This window comes from Sinocyclocheilus rhinocerous, unplaced genomic scaffold (genome assembly GCF_001515625.1).
Source record: "Sinocyclocheilus rhinocerous isolate Xijiao unplaced genomic scaffold, SAMN03320098_v1.1 scaffold588, whole genome shotgun sequence".
Taxonomy (NCBI): domain Eukaryota; kingdom Metazoa; phylum Chordata; class Actinopteri; order Cypriniformes; family Cyprinidae; genus Sinocyclocheilus; species Sinocyclocheilus rhinocerous.
In genome coordinates, this window is record NW_015635063.1 from 711,134 (window position 1) to 739,082 (window position 27,949).

General features: G+C 36.9%; 2 protein-coding genes across 2 annotated transcripts in view; both read right to left on the reverse strand.

Moving 5' to 3' along the window:
* Positions 1-337: 337 nt before the first annotated feature.
* Positions 338-16,036, reverse strand: trim25l (tripartite motif containing 25, like). The gene is made up of 21 exons (XM_016560922.1): positions 15,963-16,036; positions 10,098-10,752; positions 8,392-8,487; positions 7,257-7,490; positions 6,993-7,152; positions 6,836-6,901; positions 6,493-6,531; positions 6,359-6,397; positions 6,168-6,209; positions 5,984-6,046; positions 5,830-5,895; positions 5,687-5,752; positions 3,926-3,994; positions 3,712-3,771; positions 3,547-3,621; positions 3,391-3,450; positions 2,871-2,942; positions 2,247-2,264; positions 2,061-2,126; positions 1,215-1,280; positions 338-989 (listed from the first exon to the last, which is right to left on the reverse strand). The coding sequence occupies exons 1-21, from the start codon at positions 15,989-15,991 to the stop codon at positions 415-417; spliced, it is 2,616 nt and encodes an 871-aa protein (XP_016416408.1). The 5' UTR covers positions 15,992-16,036; the 3' UTR covers positions 338-414.
* Positions 16,037-18,646: 2,610 nt separating this feature from the next.
* The window catches only part of LOC107746611 (semaphorin-5B-like), a 64,924-nt gene continuing 55,621 nt past the window's right edge, over positions 18,647-27,949 (reverse strand). Inside the window, exons 13-20 of the mRNA XM_016560906.1 lie at positions 26,190-26,374; positions 24,454-24,491; positions 22,466-22,684; positions 22,213-22,383; positions 20,380-20,520; positions 20,263-20,301; positions 19,966-20,174; positions 18,647-19,191 (exon numbers count right to left, since the gene is read on the reverse strand). Coding sequence (XP_016416392.1) covers positions 19,030-19,191; positions 19,966-20,174; positions 20,263-20,301; positions 20,380-20,520; positions 22,213-22,383; positions 22,466-22,684; positions 24,454-24,491; positions 26,190-26,374 — 1,164 coding nt within the window. The 3' untranslated portion in view covers positions 18,647-19,029. The remainder of the gene's footprint in view (positions 19,192-19,965; positions 20,175-20,262; positions 20,302-20,379; positions 20,521-22,212; positions 22,384-22,465; positions 22,685-24,453; positions 24,492-26,189; positions 26,375-27,949) is intronic.

A 27,949-nucleotide genomic window follows, 5' to 3' on the forward strand; every position in this document is an offset into this window, starting at 1 on the left:
TCAATCCTGGTCCCAAAAAAGGGTAGGAAAAACACGTTCAATGAAAAAAAAAAAAACATTATGACAATTAATCATAATTATATCTCACTTCTCATTACTATAATTTAATATCTATATCTATATCTATATATATATATATATATGCATTTTATTTTTGCAGATTAAAAAAAAATGTCTAGACAGAATGATTAACATGGCTGTATTGCAGAAATGAAAATCATAATTATATAATTGTACAAAAATTTTACTAGAAACATTATGGTAATATAAATTTGGAGGGGAAAGTACTGAATCTTTATGAAAAAATAATTTTGGTCTTACCAATAGGCTTCATTTTCTTGCAAAATATAATTCTTTCTTTTGATTTTGGGGTGAAATATGACCTGCATATTATTTTTGTGAGATTCGCTCCGTTCACAAGGGACAGATTTTAATGCTGTCTGACGTGGAGCTGAACTGCCCCATGGCAAAATCCAGCCCCACGCCGACCCCACAGCCCACCCCGAACGCAGCGTACAGCGGTGGTGGGAATGACCCTTGAAAAGCATGGAGAGGAACCAACTCGTCATCCACGCTATAGAAAGTCAGAGTCCCTGCGGTCCTGTCCAGAAACACCCCGACTCGAGGGCTGTAGGTCACAGGGATCTCCACCTTCTTATTGGCGTGCATGGCTGCGCAGCACATGTCTGACAGCTCCAAGCTCCACGATTTGCTGTTATACCCAAGCCCCGCCCCCGTATCCGCCCCTTTGCGGGACATGGAACCACTGACCACACCCAGGGAGGAGCCACGCCCCCTCCACTCCACCTCCCAGTAGCAGCGGTCGGAGGAGAGGGGCTGGAGACAGAGCACCTGCGTCCAGCCGTCGAAGCGCTGAGGGAGGTCGGGGAACGGCTGAGACGTCTGCTGAAGGGTGGCCACGGTGTCTCCATCAGACAAGACCAGACGCCGATGGGCTGTGTTTGGATCCAGGGTCAAATCACAAGCATCTAATGGGGAGAGAGAGAGAGAGAGAGAGAGATAAGAGAAAGAGAGAGAGAGAGAGAGAGAGTTGAGAAAGTGAGCTTGAAATAGAATGAAAAGAACAATACATGAGGAATAAACTCACATTGCAGGTCAAATCACAAGCATCTAATAGAGAGAGAGAGAGAGACAAACAGATGAGAAAATAAAAAACAGAATGAAAAGACAAGATGTGTGAGAAATGAACTCACATTGCAGGAACTCGTCTCTGGTTCTGGGCTCTGGGGCCTGAATACTGTCGATGTTAATTTCTCGCACTGTAAAAAAACAACAACAAAAAGAATCAGACAAAAGCTACAGGCTATAAGGAAATATGGAAATTTACATCTAAAAAAGAACGCTGTTTTGAAAAATGAACTGGACACTTTTTAATAGGACATTAATATTATATGGTGGTGAACAGTTTATTAGATAATCTGTCTGTCTTTATATATATCTGTCTATCTTTCTATCCATCCATCCATCCATCCATGTATCTATCCACCCATCCATCTTCTCATCCATGTATCCATCCATACATCTATTCATCCATCTATTCATCCACCATCCAACTTCACATCCATCCATGTATCTATCCACCCATCCATCTACACATTCATCCATCTATCTATCCATGCATCCATCCATCCATCTACACATTCATTCATCTATCTATCCACCCATCCATCAACACATCTATCTATCTACACATCTATCATCTATCTATCTACACATTTATCTATCTATCCATCCATCCATCTACACATTTATCTATCCATCCATCCATCTACACATTCATCTATCTATCTATCTATCTATCTACACATTAATGTATCTATCTATCCACCCATCCATCCACACATCTATCTATCTATCTATCTACACATTAATTTATCTATCTATCTATCTATCCATGCATCCATCTACACATCCATCCATGCAACCATCCATCCACCCATTCGTCCATCCATCCATATATCTATCCACCCATCTCTTCATCCATTTGTCTTTCATAATATGATGTGTGTAGTGCAAAAGATATTGTTGTAAATGCTGACATGTGGGAAAAGCAGGATTGACGACTGGACTGTCAGTAGGTGAGTCCAGGAACTGCCCAGGATTCACTGTACAGAGAAAAAGACAGAAACAGAGTGAAACAATGATCAATCTTTCCCCTACATGTAATCAGTTTAACTACATTTTAACTAGCTGTAAAGCTACAAAAACAAAAACATTAATATTACCTTCTGTTGGCTCTCCCCCTACAGAGAGAAGAGAGATACAGTCAATATTAGTTTTTAGATATTTAACAATTACAACGATTTTACTGTTTTTAGAGCTAATCTGACTAAGGCAAATGTGTGGGTTGGTAGTATTTTTTTGAGTAAAAACAATAATATTGTGAAATATTATGAAATTTTTTTTCTTATTATAAAATTTTATTCCTGTGATGCAAAGCTGAATTACTCCAGTATTCAGTGTCACATGATCCTTCAGAAATCATTCAAATATGCTGACATTTTTTTTTTTCAGAATTCTTTGATGAATTGAGAATTCAAAAGAACAGCATTTATTGGAAATATAAATCTTTTGTAACATTAATGTCTTTACTGTCACTTGATCAATTTAATGCAGATTGCTAAATAAATCTATTTGTTTCATTTAAAAAAATACTGTTTTATTATTTAAACAACATCATTTAGTTTTTCATGACCATTTTCATCCTCTCGTTGTTATTTGTATTTGAATGTATACATTTATAAATTATGTAGATGGCAAACTATATGAATTTCTAAATGTAAATTATTTTATTCAAAATGTATATTTTCAAATAATCCTTGAATCGTCAGTGTACAGTACAGACTTACAGGCACTGGCACGGGAGAGGCTACGAGGTCTCACTGACCCCGCCTCCTGGAGAGTGGGTGTGGCCTCTTTCACTGCGTGGGATTGAAATGTGACACATGACATCATGTTTCATGACATCATTTATTTAATACATAATGATGACTGACCACAAAACATTTTATTCAAAAGGTTTATAAAATCTAAAAATAATGTACACATTTAGCTCTTGCTGTTGGACACATGCTTGAAAACCCAACAAATACAGACAAAAATTCAAAGGACATTTTGAGGTACTTGATAATATATTCTTTGACCCCAGTTCACATGAGCAGGAAATACAGGCGTTTATCTGGATGCTAGACAAACCTGAATGACTAGTAAAGATTTCTTAACAAGCCTAAGCTTGGTTTCATTGTGTGAGGGTTTATGTGAGCATATTTCAGGTACATATTTTGTCCCCAAAAGTTAGTTAGTTGTACATAAAAGCAACAGAAGTTTATCAAAGGTCCTTATTTAGACTGTGTGTGTTCTTTCGCTCACCTGTGTCCTGTCTCTTCTTCCTGTTTCTAGGTAAGAGAGAGCTCAGACTCCATCTGTCCGCTGATGAAGAACACAATGAGGAAATGTATAAAAACTGGATTAGAAACACAAAGTCTTGATTTGATTGTAGAGTATGTTTGAGCTGCTGTCGCTCACATTGTCTGGGCGGCTGCTGTCTGTCCACAGCGTTTGATCTCTGCTGTGAGGGACTAGACTGAGCTTCTCCATTGACTGTCACCAAGGAAAACAGACACAAACATGATGCAATTCTTAAAAGCATCTGTGTTCAATTTCAATAATCAGACATGAATCAAGCGTCACCTTGTTCTCTGTCCTCTCTCCTCAGTCTCGGTCTGATTGAACTCAAACTCCAGCGGTCCGCTGACAATTCAAAGTAAAACCGCTTTAAAACACTGTGTACTTGGTTTAGAAAGAATGCAAAGTGGGGTTCAAGTCGGGGACAATATCTGGAATCTTTCCTTTAAACCAAAATGACAGTGTGCTGGTTAGAATGTGTTTGCATGCGTCGTCTCACCTTGTTCTTCATCACGTGTGTTTCTGCTCTGTGTGCTTTGACGTCTTTGAGAGGCCTGATTTTCTCTTTCTATACAGAGATCATAGAAAATGACAAATAAATTGACACAAGGGTGAATGTCAGGATACATCTGAGTCATATTTCACCCCAGAATTAAATAGGGAAAAAAGAAATTACATTTAGCTTAAAGACAATATTGCCCAATTCCTAGCCCCGTCTAAATTTTCTACTCTGCATTTAGTGCATTTGTACTCTGAGTTTAATGACATTAAAGTATTTAAACTGTAAATTAGACACTCAATACTCCGCATATTTATATTTATAAAGTATGCATATGGTCAATTATTTACATGTATAAAGAATACATACAGATATTAGAGATTAAAGATCATTGTAGCACTATAGACATGTGCAGGTATTCGGTAATGCGATATATCACGATAATGAATATGCACGATATTGTTATCGTGGGCACTTCAAAATACCGTGAATAATTATTTATTACAAATTCTTTTTTGAAAGCATTTTAAGAATATTTTCTCCATCAACTGGTCACAATGCACAACACCGCTGTATGCTGCGTGAAAGACGCATGCGCACTCTGATGTAAACAAGCACGGATGAGAAGCGCATGGCGGAGCGCGTGAGCGACGCTCTGAATGAAAGCGCACATTCACTCTCTGACAGCAGATGGCGCTAAACAGCAAAAATGCAGCCGTTACCCCGGAAACCCCGTAATCAAAGCAGCTGCACTACTTTCTAAAAACGTATTTAAATGGTTTAACCATAGATACATGTCTATGGTTTAAACAGCCATTCAGATTTTTGTATTCGCAGTGGTGTTCATCACAGCACCAAATACTTGAATATTTAGACCTAATAGGCTATTTATTTTCAAACTTTTTTTAACATTTTAATCTAGACTACAACATGCCCTTGATATTGTTTGAAAATGTTTTGATTCTTTATTGTTTGCTCACACTTTAGGCTACATTAAGGCTCTATTAATTAACATTAGTTAATTCATTAGTTAACATAAACTGCCAATCAAAAATTATTCTAAATATTCATTAATCTTAGGTAATTTCAATATTTAATAACATGTTGTTAAAATCAAAAGGTGCAACTGTGTTATTTAATGAACGAACAGTTGTATTTAAAAAAAAAAAAAGATTAATAACATCAGTAGCAAATGTATCTATTGCTCCTTATTAATTGTTAATGCATTAACTGAGGTTAACTAATGAGGTCATATTGTAAAGTGTTACTTATTGGTCTTTATAATTCTTTTGCACTTTAATCTGTGTGAAATTTTTTACTTTATACATTTTTTGTGTATTACTTTATTGTATGTACATGTTCAGTTCTTTTTGTTATAAGAAAAAAAGTATTAAACCTGTTATAGTTTATGAAAACACTTTTTTGCAACTAAATTTCAGTACCGTGATAATACCGTATACCGTGATAAAAGCATTTGCAATTAATCGAAAAATTGAAAACATGAAAATTTCATACTATCAATGTTGTACTGATAAAAAAATTGCAATGATTTCATTTTACTCTAATATAAAGAAAATAAATAATGTATTACATAAATAACACTAACAATTGAATAACTCAAAAGTAAAAATATCTGGACATATTATGATGAGATTGTCATAAAAAGTAATGCAAAATAATCTTTATGGTTCTAAAAATAGGCTTAATTTATTTTCTGCATTTCTGCATTAACCTGGACATCTTTCACCCATTAAAACTCACCATGATCTCTGTCTTCTCCTCTCGGTCTCCCTCTTGATCTCACGGAACTTAAACTCCAGGTGTCTGCTGAGAAATCGAATAAACATTGAGCAAAACTACACCAGACAGATGCTTGTTTTTATATCTTTATGTTTCATTCTCACCATCGTTTTCTCTTTCCTCTCTCCTTTGTGTTTCTCTTGGTCTCAATGAACTGCCACTCCTGTCAGCTGCAGAGTGAGAAACTAAACCATGAATGACAAACTACAGATGATAACAAACATACATGAGTCAAAGTGTGTGAGACGCATTTCTTACTGTCATCTCTCTCCTCTCTCGGGGATCTGGCTTGTCTTGGGGAGTTTGTAACACCTCTGTTAACTGATATAAACAAATATTGATATAAAAAAATATTCTAAATCCTACATACAGTTGCACAAACTCATTCTAAAAACACATTTAAAAAGTTAAATCGGATCACTTTGTCAGCAAACAGTCTCACCTCTTGGCTCATTGTTTCTGACAGCTTGTGTACGCGTGTTCACTGAAGAAAGAAAAATACTTACAGCACAACTGATATTTGATTTGATAAAACAAAACAAAATAAAATAAAATAAAATAAAATAAAATAAAATAAAATAAAATAAAATAAAATAAAATAAAATAAAATAAAATAAAATAAAATAAACTTACCTGTTCCTCGTGTGCTTACTGAAGGTAGTGGTGGGGGTCCTGAAAATATTCACATACATTAGCAACTCTAAGAGAAAAAATAAAATAAAAAAATAAAATTAAATAAAAAATACTTTTATTCATTGTTTTCATACCTTGTGCACGAGTGGCTCTGGCTCCTTTTCCAGAAAACACTGTGATGCAAAAAAAATTATATTAATTTAATTTTGTTTGTATATATAAATATATTAAAATAATTTGACATTTTTTATTTATTTTTATAATTTATTTTTATATTAAGATTGTATTAAAAGATTTTATAATAATTGATCTTTTCATATCTTTTCTTCAAATGATCTTTTTTCCATGTCTCTAGTCTCTGTTGTCAATTATATCTTTGCATTGGCAATACTGTGTATAAAACATTCATTCCACTTCGAATTTGACAAAAGTAAAAAAAATTTTGTCACCAAATGAACTGTAGTGAAATTGACTTACGTTTCATTATGCCTCCTGTTTTCTGTCCATTGCGATCTGCAACTGTGAACGCTGTGGTGTTGTACACTGAGGACAGACACAGATAATGACCCTATGGTGACCCTGTACATGACAGCAGTTCAGTGTGTGTGATTGTGAGACCTGTGTGTGTTTGTACCTGTCTTGTTGATCTTGTCCAGCTCCTGGTCACACATCTCCTCCACTTTCTCCCTCAGCTGGATGACGACGCTCCTGACAGGATCAAACGTGGCTTCAGGGTTCACGGTTACAGCTCCCAGCTCTCCTCCTTCCAGCGGGCAGCACAGAGACTGATACGTCTGTGGAGACGAAGTATGAGAAGATCATTCATGTGCTCTCCGTGACATCAGCTCTCAGTTTTGTAAACCCCACGTCACCAAATCTGATGAAGCCATCATCTAACCTTCAGGAAGTAGATACTGTCCTGGCAGTTGATGAGCTCTTTCAGTTCTCCGTCTTTTTTCTTAAGCTGTTTGACTTCGGCCTCCAGTTTGGTCACCACTTCCTGGGCCTCGTTGAGTTTCTCCTGCGCAGTGGAGACCATCACGTCCTGGAGCAGCTCCAGCATCCGCTGCACTGACTCCTGGAGCTCCGACAGGACCACGTCCGCCTCGTCCCGCACTGTTCCTGAGGACCTCTACACACACAGACACACAGAGGATGCTCAGACCTTACAGGGATAGCTCAGCAAAAAATGTCATTTACCCATAAACCCATAAGACTTTGGTAAGTCTTTATAACAAATTCAAATATTTCTAATGAAGCCTGAGAGGTTTCTGTATTTCCGTTGAGAGTACAGGTCCGAAACTAAAAAAGGTTTTGTAAAAAAAAAAAAAGTGAGAGAAAATCCAAGTCTTGTGAAGAGATATGATTGCTTTCCCTGTTGAAAAATCCAGCATATGCTGGTTAGGTATGTTTTGAAGCATGGCTGCTGGTTTGAGCTGGTTTAGGCTGGTCCTGAGCAGGATCTAGTTGCTTAGGACCAGCTTAGGACCAGCACATGACCAGCTAAGAACCAGCTTAAACCAGCTCAAACCAGCAGCCATGCTTCAAAACATACCTACCCAGCATATGCTGGTTTTTTTCAACAGGGTTGTGTGATGAACAGATTTATTTCAGGCTTTTATTTGCATATATTAACACACATATATAGAGCACATCACATAAGGTAAACACTGAAGCTTGTGTGTTTGTCATTGGTTCATACATGCACATTTGAGCTTCCATGTTTACCATATGTGACGTGCTCATACATGTATTGTATGTATCGATCATTGTTTAGATGTAAGTAAAAGGCTAAGTTAAATCTGTTCATCATGTAAAGCCATTGTATCTCTTCAGAAGTCTTGAATTAAACCACAACACACCTTTATGATATTTTGGTTCTTTTAACCAAAGTCTTATGAGTAAATGATGACAGAATTTTTATTTTGGGGTGAACTTTCCCTTTAAAGATCATGATTGTGTGAGATGCAACTCATAAAACCAACAGAATATGCTTCAATACTGTTGATTTTTTTTTTTTGCTGATTTTTTACCGTGAGTGTGTCTAAGACTTTCTTCATGTCTTTCAGTTCTCTCTCTCTGTCCTGGAGTCGCTGATGGTTCTCAGACAGAACTGCGCCCAGCTCTTTCTAATTCAATAACAAAGATTAGGACACAAAGCAAGAGTTCAGAATAGACTGGAATGTGGACTGGAATGAGTGTGAGTTGAACAATACTAAAACAGGCTGACACAGTAATACAACACGTCAGGCAAAAGCTAAAGGTGAGTCAGGCTGATCAAACAGTGGCAGTGAAAGAGCATTTTTCTGAATGATGTCACTGCCTTGCATACATGATCATTTTCCAGACTCATTGACATTATGACAGACGTCAAAAATAAAGATTCCTCAAAGCAGTTGTCGTGGAAAAGGAAGAAGCTGAGCATTTGTGCACCTTATTGAAATTCGCTTGAATATATACTATGGTACTTAAAGATCATGAAATTTATTTACCATAATTACATTTAAGAATACTACTGAATTATAATAGGGATTTATTTATTTCAGTATAATAGGGAACTACAATAGGGATGCACTGACATTAAAAGTTTTGCCAATAATTATTTTTGTTACAATAAATGGCCATAATTAAAATTCTATTTTATCTAAATTAATAAAAAACGGAATGTATGCATCACAGTATTATAACATACAGTATACTGTATTATAACATACAGTATAAAGGGATATTTATTTTGAGAGTTGCTAAAAAATGCATTTAACAGTATTTTTTAATTACCCCATATCGGCTGATATATCTCCAAAATAATTTATGCTACAGATACAAATAAAACACATTTAATATTGGCTGATAACCAATATGGCACCCACCAATATATTGTGCATCCATAATTATAATGCTGCTAAAAAATATTATGATTATACCATGTTAAGGTTATGGGTTTGTTCAACTCTCAAGTACCAAAATGTAACATGTTTAAAGCTACACTATGTTTTTGGCATCGTTACCACCATCATAAACATTGTTTTGTGAACCTAGTCAATGAACAGCAAATGTGCTGCATTGCAAACTATGTTCATTTGTGTGTTATTAAGTACTGTCGTTTTCCTTTTTTGCTTGCAAACTTCAGGTTCGGTTCTTGTGGCTGTAGTAGTAGCCTGACCTTATATTCTTTATTTACGGATATGATGTAAACACGCAAGAAGTATGCAGTTTCCTGGGAAATCTGGAAATTTTCAGACCACAAAACCAGTCTTAAGTAGTTGTAGTAACAATACATTGTATGGGTCAAAATTATTGATTTTTTTTTTAATGCCAAAAATCATTAGGATATTAAGTAAAGATCATGTTCCATGAAGATATTTTGTAAATTTCCTACCGTAAATATATCAAAACTTAATTTTTGATTAGTAATATGCATTGCGAAGAACTTCATTTTGGACAACTTTAAAGGCGATTTTCTCTATATTTAGATTTTTTTTGCACCTTCAGATTCCAGATTTTCAAATAGTTGTATCTCAGCCAAATATTGTCCTATCCTAACAAACCATACATCAATGGAAAGCTTATTTATTCAGCTTATTCAGATGATGTATACATCTCAATTTCAGAAAATTGACCCTTATGACTGGTTTAGTGGTCCAGGGTCACAATTATGAACCTTTTACATTCTGATTAAATTCTTATTTTGTTTTTTAGATGTTACTATATTTGTGAGGATGTTTGATGTGGTTCCCACCTGCTTCTCGTTTCTCTCAGCCTGTGTGGAGACGCTCTCGTGGCCCTTGTGCTGGTTACTGGTGCACAGCCAGCACACGTACATCTGACACGAGCGGCAGAAGAACTCCTGCAGGTACTTGTGCTCGGGGCAGATCTTCTGACTCAGGTCACCGGTGGGTGCGATCAGCTCGTGGCTCTTCAGCTTCTCCTGCGTGTTATGAGGCTTCAGGTGAGTCTCGCAGAAAGATGCCATGCACACCAAACACGTCTTCACTGCCGCTCTGGGCTCCGGGCAGCGGTCACAGGGCACTGCCGAACCTGGCAGCTTTTTCGATGCCCCTTTGCTCCGTGTGTGCGCACGCTCAGACGCAGAGGACGCTGCGCTCCGGGCGCTCTTGATGGACTCTCGCCCAGCGGAGCTGAGGGCCCCTCGGCGGAGCTGCTCCACGGCTTCGGCCAGCATGGTGTTCCGGCAGAGAGTGGGACGAGGGCTGAAGGTCTGCCGGCATTCTGGGCAGCTGTAGGTGCCGTTTTTCCTGCCTTCATTGTCCCAGTAATCTGCGATGCAGGCCTTGCAGTAACTGTGACCACATGGGATGGTCACGGGGTCAGAGGGCAGATCCAGACAGACGGGGCAGTTAAACTGCTCCTCAGTCCATAGACGAGCACTCATTCTGAGGGTGTAAATTCAGAATGCAGTAATAAAATAAAGTTAAGTCTAATGTATTCCACACGCACCTGGGACAGAGTCGGTGTAAATGCTCCAGCTGTGAGTGTGTGTGTGTGTGTGTGTGTGTGTGTGTGTCTGTGTCTCCGGTCTAACTGGATGAGGGTGAGACACTCACTGAGCAGGTTTGGGAAGAAAATCAGGCCCGCGTTCGCATTCCTCTTCATCTGCACATTGCACTACATGTGTAGGAAGTAAATGAAAGAATCAAGTGAAATACACATTATAGATTTTCTGAGGAAAAGCTGAGTTCCTGTGCAAAATTTGGCACCATAACACTAGACTGTTACAAGTGGTTGCCAGGGTGTTGCTATGCAGTTGCTAAGGTGATGGGCAAATACAAAAAGTCCATCCTTACGTCTATGTGATTTGTTTTCATCTGTTAACCAGGTGAAAACCATGAGTCCAGCCAGTTTGAAAAGTATTGTGGATGTTTCGCGCGTTTAAGGTTTGACTTACCGGAATCCCTAAAAGGACATGGTAATTATATATATATATATAAAAAAGATATATTTATAGATATATTAATGCTTTTGCTTTCTCCCGAGAAACTTTGCGTTCCGACCTCCGACTAGGAGCTTTTCTATGCAAAGTTTCTCCGTGGAACGCACTTTCGCGAAAGAACGCAAAATCGCTTTTCCTCCCATATCTTAAACACACACACACACACACACACACATATATAAAGCTGTGCTAGATGACTGGTGGTGAGCCTGTGCGCAGAAATGAGAAATGAATAGCAAGGACCGAGGAGAGGAGTAGCATCAGAATAAGGTCAAACTGTAAATAGTTCATTTTCAAATAGGCTAGTTAAATGTAAATAAATAAATAAAGGTTTACCAACCCCACCAAAGGATTTGTCGATTTTATAAGATATGATTTGTTTATGAAATGTGTAATGCACACTCCTTAAGAAATAGTAACAATGTTCAAATACTATTAATAAATTGCAATAAAGGCTCTTTCAAACACAAATTCATGTTATTAATTGTTTGAAATGTAGCCTATGCAAGCAGTTTATTTGTCCGAGTTCTTCATTAGTTTCTCCTTCATCCTGTTTTCTCTCTTTAGTATTCTGTTCAATCTTTTACTCGTGTCTGGCCACAGGATAAACAATCAATCAATCGTTTCATAAAAGTATCAGTATTACTGTATGTGAGTGTTGACAGCAGAGGGCGGTGTTGAGCTGCTAATGTGGAGTTAAAGGGATAGTTCACCCAAAAATTATCATTTACCCATCATTTACTCACCCTCATGTCGTTCCAAACCTGTATGAGTTGCTTTCTTATGTTGAACATAAAATAAGATATTTTGAAGATTGCTGGTAATCAAACAGTTGGTGGTTGCCATTGACTTCCATAGTAATGTTAGGGGGAAAAAATACTATAGAAGTCAATGGCAACCACCAACTGTTTGATTCTTCAAAATATCTTCTTTTGTGTTCAACATAAGAAAGCAACTCATACAGGTTTGGAACGACATGAGGGTGAGTAAATGATGACAGAATTTTAATTTTTGGGTAAACTATCCCTTTAAGTCCTTCATTCGTGACTGAGTTGCAACGTGCTTGAAATCTCTCATGAATGATTTCATTTTCATATCGGGCATCACCCACCGGACCTGAGTGGAGACAGTATCACTGGCTCATATGACGCCTGTCGGAGCTTAACAGAAAACAGCAACATGAATACTGGAAAAGGAATTATCCACGATCTGATTCTGATTAGGAGCGGTTCCATATTAATTCCGATAGGAATCTAGAACGCATGTTTTTGAAAGGCTTGATTTGAGAGAGAGAGAGAGAAAACATTACAAGCTATAGATTATTTTATAGATTTTTAAAAATGTAAAATGTCACAGTAATAACCTGTAAAAAAAAAAAACCCTTACTGTACTATATGAAATGAAAATGTGATGTTTATATTTCATTTTTGGGTAAACTATCCCTTTAAGTCCTTCATTCGTGACTGAGTTGCAACGTGCTTGAAATCTCTCATGAATTATTTCATTTTCATATCGGGCATCACCCACCGGACCTGAGTGGAGACAGTATCACTGGCTCATATGACGCCTGTCGGAGCTTAACAGAAAACAGCAACATGAATACTGGAAAAGGAATTATCCACGATCTGATTCTGATTAGGAGCGGTTCCATATTAATTCCGATAGGAATCTAGAACGCATGTTTTTGAAAGGCTTGATTTGAGAGAGAGAGAGAAAACATTACAAGCTATAGATTATTTTATAGATTTTTAAAAATGTAAAATGTCACAGTAATAACCTGTAAAAAAAAAAAACCCTTACTGTACTATATGAAATGAAAATGTGATGTTTATATTATAAAATGATGGATTTTATATGGAAAAAGTATTATTTACCATTTAAAGGATGTTTCCTTGAGTCAGTGATTTGATTCTACTCATTATATATATATTTCTATGCACCTCACATGACTTTTTACTGTATGTTTAACATGCAGATTTATTGGTTATGAACCATAGGGTGAATTCATGTAAACTGGGCAACTTTTTTACCATTTAGCACAATGACAAAAAGCGTCTCTGACTATCACCCTGCTCCTCTTGTGCTTTTGAAGATTCGAGGCCTAAACACACACTCTTTGTGTTTATGTGTGTGATGATAAATGATGAGCAGCGCTTTTGATCGGCCCTGCAATAAGTCTAAATGGAGTTCCAAAGCAATTAATAAAGTGCTCGGAAATCTATCCCATCCATTTACTCTTTTAACAAACTACAAATGAAAACAAATGAATCAGTAAATAATCAAGACATGTTAATGAGGCCGTATGTCTCTGTTCAGTCAGAGAGTCGATAGTCTGTGCACAGAGATCCTTCATTCCAGCAGTGCTTGTGTTTGGGACGCTGTGAGCATGTTTCACTCTGTTTTTGTTCGTCTGCTCACTGACGCTGATGAAATCACGCCGGACGCGGCCTTCAGGGGCTTTCATAACCTCTAAAAGATGTCTTTAGTCTCACCAGCATCATGGGTGTGTGTGTGTGTATTGAGTGAGTTTATCTCATCTGTAGAAATCAAGGCAATCTTAATATTTTGGCAATGCAGCCATCACTTCTTAGAATCCGCATGATGTTCTTGAGAAGTTTCTTCTTCGAGTGAGTGTGGTGTTTGGGTGGTGCATGTCAAGCTAACGGCTGTGGCTCCAAAACTCCTCATCTGTGTTCAATCATCCACACATCTGTGACCATCGCAGCTGATTTCTACATAACAGGCTCCAAAAATCCAGCATCACCCCTCAGATATCAAGAACTGGCCGGTATTTCTTCTCGCTTTCATGTCAGAGACTCCGAAATGTACAAGCTGATTGAACCATTTTAATTGAGTTCCTCATCATCTCCAGATCTCTACATCTGCAGAAATTCACAAGTCATTGACTCCTGGGCAAAAAGCCAGAGAAGCTTCTTAAATGATGAATTGACCTGCGACTAGATAGCAGCTGTAGCTTGTATGAAGTGTGCTTTTTACGACTTATAAAAGACAGTTATCCTGCTGCTCACTTAAGAACTCATCACAAACACAGTCTGTGCACTATTCTGCAAGTCGCCTTGTTAAAGCAGCACTATGTAACTTTTGGCGCTCTAGCGGTTAATAAACAGAACTGCACACATCCCGCGGAAGAACATTCCAACCGGAGCTACTTCTCTAAGTTTATGTCTATGGCGATTCACGCAGGTATGTGTTACTCCGCAGCGGTGACGACCCGACCAGCCTACAATAGTCCAAATATAAGTACTTATTATAAGTGTACCGTAGTGATTCGGAATAAGACAAAAACGCGGTTTGGAAGATGAATTCATGATGTACTCGCTCATTATATACATTTTGCTAATTTTGAACACAGAAAAAGTTACATAGTGCTGCTTTAAAGTGAGTTCAACATTAATTACTCACCTCTGATTCTTGAGACATGGGACAAAACATGTCCAGCAATTGTAACTGCTATTTGGTTTAAAAAATGAAACTATTTTCAATTGTAAATGTTATGGGGGATTAATAATAGAATGTATTTAACACAGTTGTTCTATTAGCATCTAGCATCAACAGAAAAAAATGGCTACTACATGAACTCCATTTGTTTTGTGAAAGAAATGCCAAATTTGTCAATATATTCACAGATGAATAGTTTGATAGTATTTCATTATGATATTTAATGTTTGAAAAGTTGTGAGGTTGCATCAAAGCATAGCTCAGTAGCTTAGTAGCCTACATGTTAGATACATAAAAGTAGTTTCATTTGTCTGTGTACAAGGTTTTATTATTTTCAATTTTGCACCCTGTTTTTTCCCATTTTTCAAAAATGAATGTCATCTCAAGTCATTCCAAACATATTTTTCCTTTTATTTCTCATTTTATTAAATAAATAATCGAATATTGAAATTGTAATATAATAAAATATACCTAATTGAAAAATTACTTCTTTTACTGTTTTACAATTTACATAGTAAAACATTATTTAACATTACTGATAATCTAATCACAATTGGGAATAATGAGACTTGCAAAAAGCTCAAAAGTCTTAATGCATTATGGTAATAAGAATTTTGGGTAAAATGTACTTAATTTAAATTAACAATGCAAAAAAAAAAATGTATTTCTTTAAATTTTATGGTGAAGACAGATTTTTTTTTTTCTTGCACACTGTCAGGAAAAAAAAATTGCAAAAAAATTGTAGGGGTACAACAGCTTTTCACTAGGGCTGTCCCCTCAAAAGGACATATTTGCAACTTCTTTGCCCCTAAAGGGTGCATATTGGTACATTAGAGCAGTAATGTGTACTCTTATGGTACTATTATGAACCCTCTGGGGTAAACAATGTACAAAGATGTCCCTTTAAAGGTACTGCCCCACTGACAAGCTGTTGTTCCCCTGAAGGTACAGTTTTGCACATTATTTGTGAGAGTGCAGATAAATGCTCTGTGCTGCATGTGTGAGTGTTAGTTCAGGAGGAGCCTCTGAGCAGCTTTCATTAGTGGTGTGTCTGGAGGCCACAGCAGGTCTGAGTTCAAATAGCCCGTCTGCTCTGATAACTCTCTCCAGCTGCTGGGTAATGGTTAGTTTCCTCCCATTAGAGAGGAAAACCTCTAAACAGCAAATAGCTCATTAAAAAGCTTTATCACTTACCCACTGTTAGAACTGCAAACATCATTCATCACATGGAGCGAAGTGAAGACTTTAAATACTCATCTGCAGGCTCGGCCTCGAGGACACGACGTGCACTAGAGAACACAGCCGCTCTGTAATCAACTCTACAGTACCGCTAATGACCAGAGTTATTAACCTTTCCCTGCGCTGGACAATCCTTCACACTCAACACAACCACACATATCAACACAAGAATGACAGAACGACAGACAGACAGACAGACAGACAGACAGATAGATAGATAGATACAGAGAGATAGATAGATAGAAATACCGATAGATAGATAGATACAGATAGATGATAGATAGAGACAGACAGATAGATAGATAGATAGATAGAAAGACGGATAGATAGAAATACATACAGACGGATAGATAGATAGACAGACAGAGATAGATAGATAGAAAGACGGATGGATAGATAGATAGATAGATAGATAGATAGACAGACAGATAGAAATACCAAAAGATAGATAGATAGATAAGATAGATAGATAGATAGATAGACAGACAGAGAGATAGAAATACCGATAGATATACTGTAGATAGATAGATAGATAAGATAGATAGATAGATAAGATAGATAGATAGACAGATTAGATAGATAGATAGACAGATTAGATAGATAGATAGACAGATTAGATAGATAGATAGATAGATAGATTAGATCATAGATAGATAGATAGATAGATAGAAATACCGATAGATAGATAGATAGATAGATAGATAGATAGACAGACAGATAGATAGAAATACCAAAAGATAGATAGATAGATAGATAAGATAGATAGATAGACAGAGAGATAGATAGAAATACCGATAGATATACTGTAGATAGATAGATAGATAGATAGATAGATAAGATAGATAGATAGACAGACAGATAGACAGACAGACAGAGAGATAGATAGAAATTAGATAGATAGATGGATAGATAGATAGAGACACAGACAGACAGATAGAAATACCGATAGATAGATAGATAGATAGATAGAAATACAGATAGATAGATAGATAGATAGAAATACCGATAGACAGATAGATAGATTAGATAGATAGATGGATAGATAGATGGATAGATAGATAGAGACACAGACAGACAGATAGATGATAGATAGATAGATAGATAGATAGATAAGATAGATAGATAGATAGATAGACAGACAGAGACAGACAGACAGATAGAAATACCGAAAGATAGATAGATAGATAGATAGATAGATAGATAGATAGAAATACCGATAGATAGATAGATAGATAGATAGAGATAGATAGATGATAGATAGAGACACAGACAGACAGATAGATGATAGATAGATAGATAGATAGATAGATAGATAGAAATACCGAAAGACAGATAGACAGAACAATAGAACGATAGATAGATTCTATCTAGATAGATTGACAGAAAAGTAAATTGTGGTGTTTTGACACCCAGCTGGATATGTATTTATTTTTACAATGTACAACATATAAAAACATAGCAAAAGGTCACAGTGTATAAAGGCAGTGATCATGTGTTGGAAAACCATTTTCTTTTTTTTATTGCATAGAGAACCGTCTGCATTCAGATAATGCAGCATCCATGCAACATCAGCGTAAAAAAGCATCATCAGCAAGTGTCCAGCTCACGATACACTATACACACGACCGTGGCCGCTTCCGCTCTAATGCCATATTCAACATCCCACCAGACTGTCTGCGTCTGCACTGAAGTTCATATGGGCTCACTGGAAAGAATTAGCTTAAAATATTTCATAAAACATATTTTCATTAAACATGTACTGTACACAATCCCAGACAGAAAAAAAAAAACTGTAATAGCAAGAAATAAGTGTAAATCTGAGCATTCGTAGTGTACTGAAGACAACAGTTGCTGCTCTCACTGTCATATGTTCACTGTGGAGTTATAGCAAGGAAAAAAATACCTGATTCCATCAACAACAAAAAAAAAAGAAAAATCATCATTTGTGTATAAATATATAATGCCAGCTACAAATATACACATACTTACAAACGTACATCCCTTTAGATTCAATAACACTCACACAGAGCTGTTTCAGACTGCCATGTTTCAGTAGCAACTCGTTTGAAATGATTGACCAAAATTTTTATATTTTATTTACTCATCCTCATGCCATTTCATCAAGTTTGTTTTGAAGAAAAAGAAGAATGTGCAAAATATTTGTTTGAAAAAGTTTGAATATGTGAATTTGAATTTTTAAAGATTTAAGCAGGTAACTTAAATTTCAGTTTCTCATTTAAAACTACTGCATGTTTCAGACTTGGAATATGGTGCATAAGCCATAGGGATGCCTTTTTTGATACTTTTATAGCACGGTTTTGTATATTTGTGAGCTTGACAGGCCCTGAATACTTCATTGTATGGGAAGGAGCAGCATGAACATCCTTCAAAACATCTTCCACTGAAGGCAAAGCAAAACCATTGTTTGTTTTTTGCCGCATCACCGGTCATCCTGATTCCATGGATCTCATGTCCTTGTAGTTCTTGGAGTTCTCTGGAGCAGAAAAAGACGTAAACCAGGAACAAATAAGGGAAACAGATGCTCAGGCTTACTGTGAGGCGTCACAGCTGTCTGGAAGCCTTCATGCTTTATGACTCAAAGCGAGTTCTGCGTTGCAGTTTTTCGATTATGAAGAACAACACAAAGATGCCAGCACATAAAGTAGTACATCACAATACAGTTTTAAACTTGATCCCAGAATTCCTCTTGCTCCTTTGCATTGTAAGAAGTGTGCATGCTTTGTGAGTGTCAGTCTGTAGTTATTACGACGCATGTGATCAGCTGAACCCGTGACTTCCAGTTCGAGATGACATTTAGGAAAGGAAATGCTACAAGAAAACTACATGGGCCCATCTTATCCGAACATCACTCCTTTGCATTTTCCTGCACCATTTGAGATGCAGATTATGCGCTCAGCCTTCCTGTGGATCCATGCATTTTCCAATGCATCTGCATGGACGGATGAGGGTGCGTAACCGTGGTCACACTGCCCTAAGAAAGCATGAGATGTGTGTCCGTGCATCAGTTGTGCATGTAGCTGCAAGGTGAGTCCATGGAAGGGAAGTCGTATTTGCCCAAAGGAGACGGGTAATATGTGGTGGCGTAGACGTTGGTCTGCGGTAACGCTGATGGGAAGAAGTTGCAGCTTTCATCCGGTGGAAGCAGGTTATTCTTATTCAGAGTCTGCGGGGAACAGAGAGAAAGCGCAGAAAGTGAGCACACAAGATGTCGAAAGTCTCTTCAATATTTCAAAGGCCACAGCATGTTTTGCATCATGCTGCAGCGGTCCTGTGATGTCAACGCTCTGAGGGAAAAGAGGAAACCGGAAAATGAGGATTGATAGAAAAGACGGATTCCTTTGAGACAGATTAGAGAAAGGTGCGATTCTCAACTGTTTCAGATTTCACATCAGATGTCAAGTGAACCCAACTTAGTGAACAAAAGTGAATAATAATAATAATTATTATTATTATTATTAAATAAAAAATAATACACTATAATAAAAAAATATGATAATAATTGTATTATATGATATTATTATATAATAATTATTCTCAACAGTGACAAGACCAGAATTATTTATTAAACAAATGTGAACAAATACTACTAATACTACTACTAATGCTGCGTTTGAATTTTCATGCCACATTATTTGAAATTAGTGCGGGCCAAACGTTTTACTCTCACAGGCCGGATGTGGCCCGCCTATGGAGGAACCCTGGTCTAAGCCAAACAAAATGCACAATTAATAATAATAATAATAATTCTGAATATTCTGGTTTCTAGAATTATAGGAATCATTTTCTCCTTCCCTTAAAAAAAGTTATTTATTTCTATATAATAACAATACATGATTATATGATTAAGCGGATTTTATTATCTGCACTAATCTGTATTGCGGTTGCAACCCACCAGTTAAGGGTAATACAGAGAGAACACTGTGGCATGATGGGATACCTTGAACTCCATGGGTGTGTATAAGTCGTTCTTGGGCGCACAGCTGTTCTCTTTATAGTGTAGGTGGTTGGGGGTGCTGGGATGGATAACTGCGGATTCTTGAGGGGGTTTGCGGAGTCTCTGACAGTACACATACACCAGGACGGACAACAAAACGGCTCCCAGAAAACAGCACGCTCCAGTCAGCACCAAATGGAACAGAGAAAACCCTGCAGGAGACCAAAAGAGAAAGAAATGTTACACTAGGGTCATTAGACACACCAAAACCTGAATGCTGGTGGATGATGTAAGATTTACCTCCACAGTTTATGTTCCTCTTCTGTCCCTTTGACAGCACTAGAATTAAGAAAATGAAACAATACTGTAGTCTGAAATGCCAGAAAGAAACGAGCAAAAAGAGGGAAAGGAACTAACCTGCACTCTCATTGGGTCGACACTGTCTCTGATCTGTGGAGTTTCCTTGGCAAGAGGCGGAGCTTATTTCACATGTACGAATCCGGAGCTGCAGCCCCTCCTCGTTACACTCCGCCCACTCTGACCACACCCCCCACCCACCTGACACAGGTGAGCAAGATAAACAGAACAGTTCACAATTGTGTTTAAAATCTTTAGTCATCATGAACAGTCATGCAGAGTATTTAAAGGGGAAGTGGGGGATTTCTCCCAAACCAGTGTGTTTATCTCCCAAACAAAATGACTTGTAAAAATTGATTCTTTGACTGGTACAGTCTAACTGATTCCCAATCAAATTATTCTTATGAACCAGTTCTTTTAAGTGAATCACACATATACAGTACAACTAGTTCAGACCAACCAATTACGACTGAATGAGCTGGTAATTCTTAGTGAATCAAACAATTACAGTACTGTTAGAACAGTTAGGGTTAAACTTGATTTCTGAATGAATTACCCTTATGAACCGGTGAATCAAACACAGAGTCTAACTGGTACGATCAACCAATTCCCAAAAGAATGACTCTTATGAATCAGTTATATTTAATGAATCAAACACATACAGAACAACAGGTGAAGTTCAACCAATTCAAGAACCAATGACTCTTATGAACCAGTTCTTTTTAGTGAATCAGTCACATACAGAACAACTGGTACAGTTCAATCGATTCGTAAATCGAATTACTCTTATGAGCTGGTTCTTTTTATTAAATCAAACGCAGATTATTACTTACCGTATTAAAGGGATAGTTCATCCAAAAATGAAAATTTGATGTTTATCTGCTTACCCCCCTGGGGGTAAGCAGATAAACATCAAATTTTCATTTTTGGATGAACTATCCCTTTAAGGCCAGTGAATAATCAGTTTAGTTACTATTAAATATACAAAAAGACTTTTGACAGTAGTAAAAATATAAACGTAAATAAACCAATGAAATATGCTACATTTGTTTTGTTGTTAAGTATTGTTGTTTAACTCTTTCCCCGCCATTGACGAGTTATCTCGTCTTTTAGAAGACAACGCTTCCCCGCCAAAGACGAGTTTTTACGGCTTTTCGTGTTTTCACTGTTATACACTAGGGGGCGCTATTACACATCTTCTGAACGAGTACAAAACCTCCCGAACAAAAACACATGTGTACAGGACGGAGAAACGAGCGATCTCTTATGTAAACAGATGCATATGAAAAATAATGCGATCATCAGCAATGGGCAGCATATAAATGAAAACTGCATAATGTTACGGAGTAAAATGTTGATCCAGGAAGTGGTATATGTCTGTGCAAGCTTTGGAGGTGTTGATAGAAGCGATTTACTGGATTTATGCTTTGATAATCGTACTGAATATTACCCAGATGTAGTTTTTGATAAAAATGTGATTTTCTCACCTTTTTGCTCAAAATTATGCATTTTTATGAAACCTACCTATATTCAAGTGTTGATAAAAAAAGAATGCTTTAAGCTAGAATAAAACATACAGCAAAATATTCTGGAGGCCATCAAATTTTAGTGAAAATCATCAAAATCGCTGGTGGTGGCTGGCAACTTTTTTCAAAAATGCTGGCGGGGAAAGAGTTAATATATGGATATAGTTAAGGTCAATTACTGGATTTTACAGGAAACGTAAAGACGAAGACTGTGGAAAGTGTTTAAACACATTTTGTAAGAACTGTTTTAAATGTATTTATCATTAAAACATTATTTTGTTTCCAAATATGTATTCCTTAAGTAGGAAAAGAAATGTTTTTAAAAAAACAATATTCTCTTAATGCTGCTATTATGCGATTTTCTCACCTTCACACTCGTGTGTGTTACAGAGCGCTTCCTCCGTGTGCAGGCCGATGCAGATGTCTCCAGAATGAGCAGGAGAAGGGTTAGAGCAGGTACGGGAGCGCTGGTAGTGACCGCCACCACAGGAAGTAGAACACTGAGACCAGGAAGACCAGCATGACCATGCCCCCTTCACTGAAAAACAACACCATTATTACACTACTCCATTAACAGGGCACGATTGACTTATTTAAGAGGATACAAGGCTCTCTCAGACCTGGGCACGGCTGAGTGTTACAGTCCTGATACTCGACCGGCGCTCCGCTGCAGGCGAACAGCGTGCTCTTGCCATCCGGTGTGGCGCAGGAGCGCTTGCGTGTGCGGAAGCCTTTGGAGCACTCTTTGGAACACGCAGACCACGTTTCCCATGACGACCAGGCGGCTCCTTGCACTCGTGTCACAGGTCGACCCATTCTCAACAAGTCCTCAACTAGACCTATACAAATGTAAAAGGGTGCATATAGTGGGGCTGCACAGTTAATCTGAATCGCAATATTTCGTAGTGCAATTGTCAAGGCTGCGATTTAGTTAAATATATGCGCGGTGTGTTTTAAAGTGAACAACGGAACTGTGTTTATTTATACATGAGCAGCTCATGATACAGTGATTTCAGCATCTCAGAGTGGCTTGGTTTACATGTAAGTGTTGCTCCAAACAAACTCCATCTCTGCAACTGAGTTTGGGTCACTTATCTAACGTGCATTTAGGAATGCGCAACCATCTGCCCATACAAATAATGAGAAGTGCTTATAAACTGGCTACTGTCAACAAAAGTGAAGCTTTACGGCCTCCCTGCAATTTTCGTCAAAATAAAGTTTGATGGTTTAACACTAAGATTAAGAAATTAAACCAACCATAAAGATTGGTATTGTAAGTTCTACAGTTGTACTGTAAAATACAATTATTAATTTATTATTTTTCTTAAATACTATTTTTTTTACAGGGAATATAATATTTCCTATTTTATTTAATATTTTTAAATATTTTAACAACAACAATAATAATATAATTAAATAAAAACAGAAATATTAATGTACTACTACTAATAATAATTCTTATTTTGTTTTATATTTTTTGTATTTTTATTATTATTATTATTTTTAGTAAAATAATAATAATTATTATTATTATTAGTAGTTTTAGTTGCCAAGGCAAAATTTCAGATTTTCATAAAAAAAAATTTTTTACAGCTTTTTTCCAATTACAAAATTATTTTTCATAGATTTAGTTTACGTTAACAATAACCCCACTGAGACTTACTTTACTCTTCTGTGGAACAGTATTTGTCCATAAAATGGAAGTCAATGGGGTCCAAAACCCCACTGACTTTAAAGGGTTCATGAACGGAGAAACCAAAATTCCCTTGATCTTTTGACATTGTACACAAGAGGTCATTGTACTATAAAAGCATCCTGTAAGTTTCAGAACTCAAAACTTTGTCGTTAGTCTTAAACCAGCTTATACTGATGGCAGTCTGCCAAAACGACAGCTTTTGTAATATTCCTATATATGATGTAATAGGTAGATAAGCACCACCTCTGCAGAAGACGATCGACATCACTGTCTGTTTAGCCCCGCCCACCGATTCACGCATAGTAATTTACCAGAGAGTCGAACACGCAGGTCTATGCAGAAACCAAACGATAAAGATGTCTCTGAAAACAACAGGACGCTCTGCAGTGCCAATTTGTGGAAAATAACAGTCTTTGCATTGCCTTCCTTCTGATCCCAACGTTAGGAAAGAGTGGATAAACTTTATCTTTAATGAAGTTCCAGACCGCATCAGTAAGAACTTGTTCCTTTCTTCACTTAATTTTACCGCGGATTAGTTTACAAGCAAGGCACAATTCGACACAGGATTTTCAGAAAGATTGAAACTAAAAGACGATGCTGTGCAACTATATTGGATCCGACAGTAATGTAAATAGCCTATTATTACTTCTAAATTATGCTTTTTGATGTAAAAATCTTGATAACTTTATAAGTGCAATAAGTGTACAAGTACAACATAAAAAACAAAGGCAGGTCATGACCCCTTTAAACCTGTCATACAAGTTTGAAAGGATATGAAGGATAGGGCAGGGACGTGAGCGAACTGGGAGCTTTGCACTGTTGCAATGTTTGCAAAGTTAGAGTATTTACTTCGAAAAAGTAAGAAAATCCTATTTTCCAAATGAATAACAAGGACAGCCCCTCTGGAGTCACCTGGAGTCAAGCGACTCCTTCTAAGGCCCCGATAATGACTGCACAGGATTGTGATCACAACTTTAAAGCCTGACAGGTAACATCAGTTTTATTAAACTTAACAGTAGCTTTCTGACAAAGATGTATTAGCAGCTCATTACTCATCTATTATAGATCTGCCACAGCTACTCTTCTGCTGTTATACTGAAACATTGCGTCCTGTTAGTTTCTCGCACCCAGACCCGGTGATGTGTGTGTTTAAACAAGCCCTCTAGGTGAAGATATAATTTGAACATTCATTCATTGACTGAAAGTGACTGCAGGATAATGGGACACGCAAAGAAGGAGCTGCTCCGCCAGAAACGCTGCGTCAGCCGCTTGCAGTTAATGAATAAAGCCGCGTCTGTATCAGAGTTCAGGATTGATGGAGTCGAGGCCTCACTCTCTGCAGCTGTTAGCATTGGGGGGTGCCTTTCTCTCACGGAAGAGCTGAATCAGAAGTGCTTTGTGCTTTGACACTTTGATTGGCTGTGATTGAAGACTTCAGGCTGATCTCTCTGGCTCTCATATATCAGTCTAGCCGCACTGTTTACACCTGCCACTTCAATATGGGGAGTCCCAGATTATAAAGACCTAGTTCATCCAAAAACAAAATCATTTACTCAGTCTCTTACTCCTTTGAAACCCATATGAGTTTTCAATCCCTGTGTTTTGACAGTGAATAATGGGATGCTGTCAAACTTGAAAAATTAGACGCACCATTATATCCATATGACGTGTGCAACTGTATACTTCAAGTCTTCCATGACAGTGTTTTGTGTGAAGAACAACTTTCAAATGTACTACTATTCCAAAGTACTATTCCTACTTTTTTTTTTTTAGAGAAAATTAAGTTTTTTGTTTTTTTTTGAGAAATTAATACTTTTATTCATTAGTGATGCATTAAATTGATCAAAAGTGACAGTAAAGACATCTATAATGTTACAAAAGATTTCTATTTCATAAAATAGCTGTTCTTTAGAACTTTACATTTATAAAAGGATCCTGAAAAAAATAATTGTGGAAATATTATGTTTTCATGCAAACCGCTAAATAGTAAGATGATAATATTGATAATATAGCTTAAAAATCAATAACTGAAACTGATGTTTCTTAAGCAGCAAATCAGCATATTAGAATGATTTCTGAAGGATCATGTGACACTGAAGACTGGAGTAATGATGCTGAAAATTCAACTTTGATCACAGGAATAAATTACATTTTACAATATATCCAAATAGAAAACGGCTACATTAAATGGTAATAACATTTCACAATATTACTAGTTTTACTGTATTTTTAATCAAATAAATGCAGCCTTGGTGAGCATAAGATACTTCTTCCAAAGAACATTTTAAAAATCAAACCAACCCCACAGTTCTGAACAATACTTTATGTGTTCACATATATACAAATATGGCTCGGCCAGATAAGTCATGCCAGGTTTCTTATCAATGAAGCAAAATTACTTGGTTCTCATGTATCTAGTAACCAATCAATTTTATATGGAGGGTGCGGATGGGATTTGAGAGCTACATCAGAAGAGAAAATTGTCAGTGACGTTAATAACAGCATGTTCCTCCCACAAAGCTATCATGTGACTGGAATATCGCACACAACTCAAATGAACTACTTTTTAAGGGTTTTGTCATATTTGAACTTTAACAAGCATGGTTAGTTTACTTTAACAAGCATAAGGGTTAGTAGAGTAGGTGTACCTGGAGCAGTTGGCCACCTGGATGTTGGCCCCGACACACTTCATCCCTCCACACTGGGGGCGAGGGTTATCACAGACCCGAGTGCGACACTGACATGTGCTGGTGCCTTCACCTCCGTCGTCATGGTTACAAGCCTGCCATGGTGACCACTGGCCAAATCCACCATCCTGGGTGAGGTTGCGCTCCTATAAATGTAAATGCAAACAAGGCATGTTGTAAGTATGCATTTAGTGTTTGCATAGAAATTCACTGAACTTGTTTCATTCAATAAACCTCTTAGTGTTCAGATTCTAACTTTCTTTTATTGCTAACTTCAGTAGGTAATATCTCATTATTAACTAGTTGCTTATTAGCATGCATAGTACTAGCATATTGGCTGTTTATTATTACTTATACAGCACATATTAATGCCTTGTTCTGCATGACCATATTTTAGATCCCTTAATCCAATACCTAAACTTAACAACTAGCTTACTTACTATTAATAAACAACAAGAATAAGTAAAGCACATATTCTGCATGACCATATTCTACATCCCAAATCCTACCCAATACCTAAACTTAACAACTACCTTACTAATTATGAATATGCAGCAAATTAGGAGTTTTTTGCGGCAAAAGTCATAGTTAATGGTTTGTTAATAGCGAGAATTGGACCTTAAAATAAAGTGTGACCCATTTCACCTTTACGATTAAAATATCAAAATAGTATTCATGCCTTAATTGAAGACTTGTAAAATCTTGTAATCAAAAGTCACAATTTGAGAGTTGAACCTGCATTTTCTGCATTCATCAAAGTCCCCACATAATCTCATTTTTCAAAGCAATTTAACCAACAGCAGTGATGTATAGAGCATGTACACATGTGTCAGTCTGCAGTAGAAGGTGGTTCATGTAATGCACAGGATAAAAACTGTCTTAAATTCATCTCCATGCATGGGTAATCTTCAGGGAGCAGGTGTGCGGAGTGCCCATTGAGGTGAATACCAACATCTACTGAGAGTCTGGATTAGTAACAACTGACCAGAACTCGGTGCCATTCATACAGAATTTCGAGACCTGCATCAACTTTCACTGTACTTCAACGGTATAATCAAAAAAGGTCAACTGAGGGCTTTTCCCTGATGCATGACAAAAATTGTTAATGTAATGCTTATCAGTTTGCCCTTCTATGAATTCATATAATAACAGTCCCCTTCAGCTTCCTCTGATGCCCCTGCGGCTCAGATACTCAACTTCAGCCTACCAATGAGGAGGAAGCTCAAGAAATCATCAGTTCTGCTGTAGTTTGTAGTTAACTTGGTACTTCATTTTTTTAATTTGTCGTACGTTTTCCATAGTTTTCAAAGTATTCTGTAGTCGCATAACATGATGTTTACTATTATTGATCCAATATGCAGCCTTTAAAACTGTAAACAGACAATGTTTCAATTTTTTTGTTTCATTTATGTAGCAGCAGTAATAAATTGCATTCCCAATGAGACACAAAAAACTTTAAATAAATAGTCATGTAAATAATATTCAGGAACTGTATGTAAAATGAATCAGGGCAATAAATAAGGATAAAAAAGTTTGCATTAATTAACACAACAAACAATATTTTACAGAAATTATCTTGGTTAATATTTATGTTTGCATTATATATAAATAAATGTTCCATTATGAAATAAAAATGAACAATAGTACATTTATAAATTTATATTTATAAAGATTAAATGTAAAAATATTGACCATTTTTAACTCATGATACTAAATACATT

Coding starts and splice junctions, on each gene's coding strand:
- trim25l (XM_016560922.1), bottom strand. CDS start 15,991: ATGAATGATGTTTGCAGTTCTAACAGTGG. Junction 5,753..5,829: donor AGAGGAAAGAGAAAACGATG/GTGAGAATGAAA, acceptor TCGATTTCTCAG/CAGACACCTGGAGTTTAAGT. Junction 3,622..3,711: donor GAGAGAGGACAGAGAACAAG/GTGACGCTTGAT, acceptor CCTTGGTGACAG/TCAATGGAGAAGCTCAGTCT.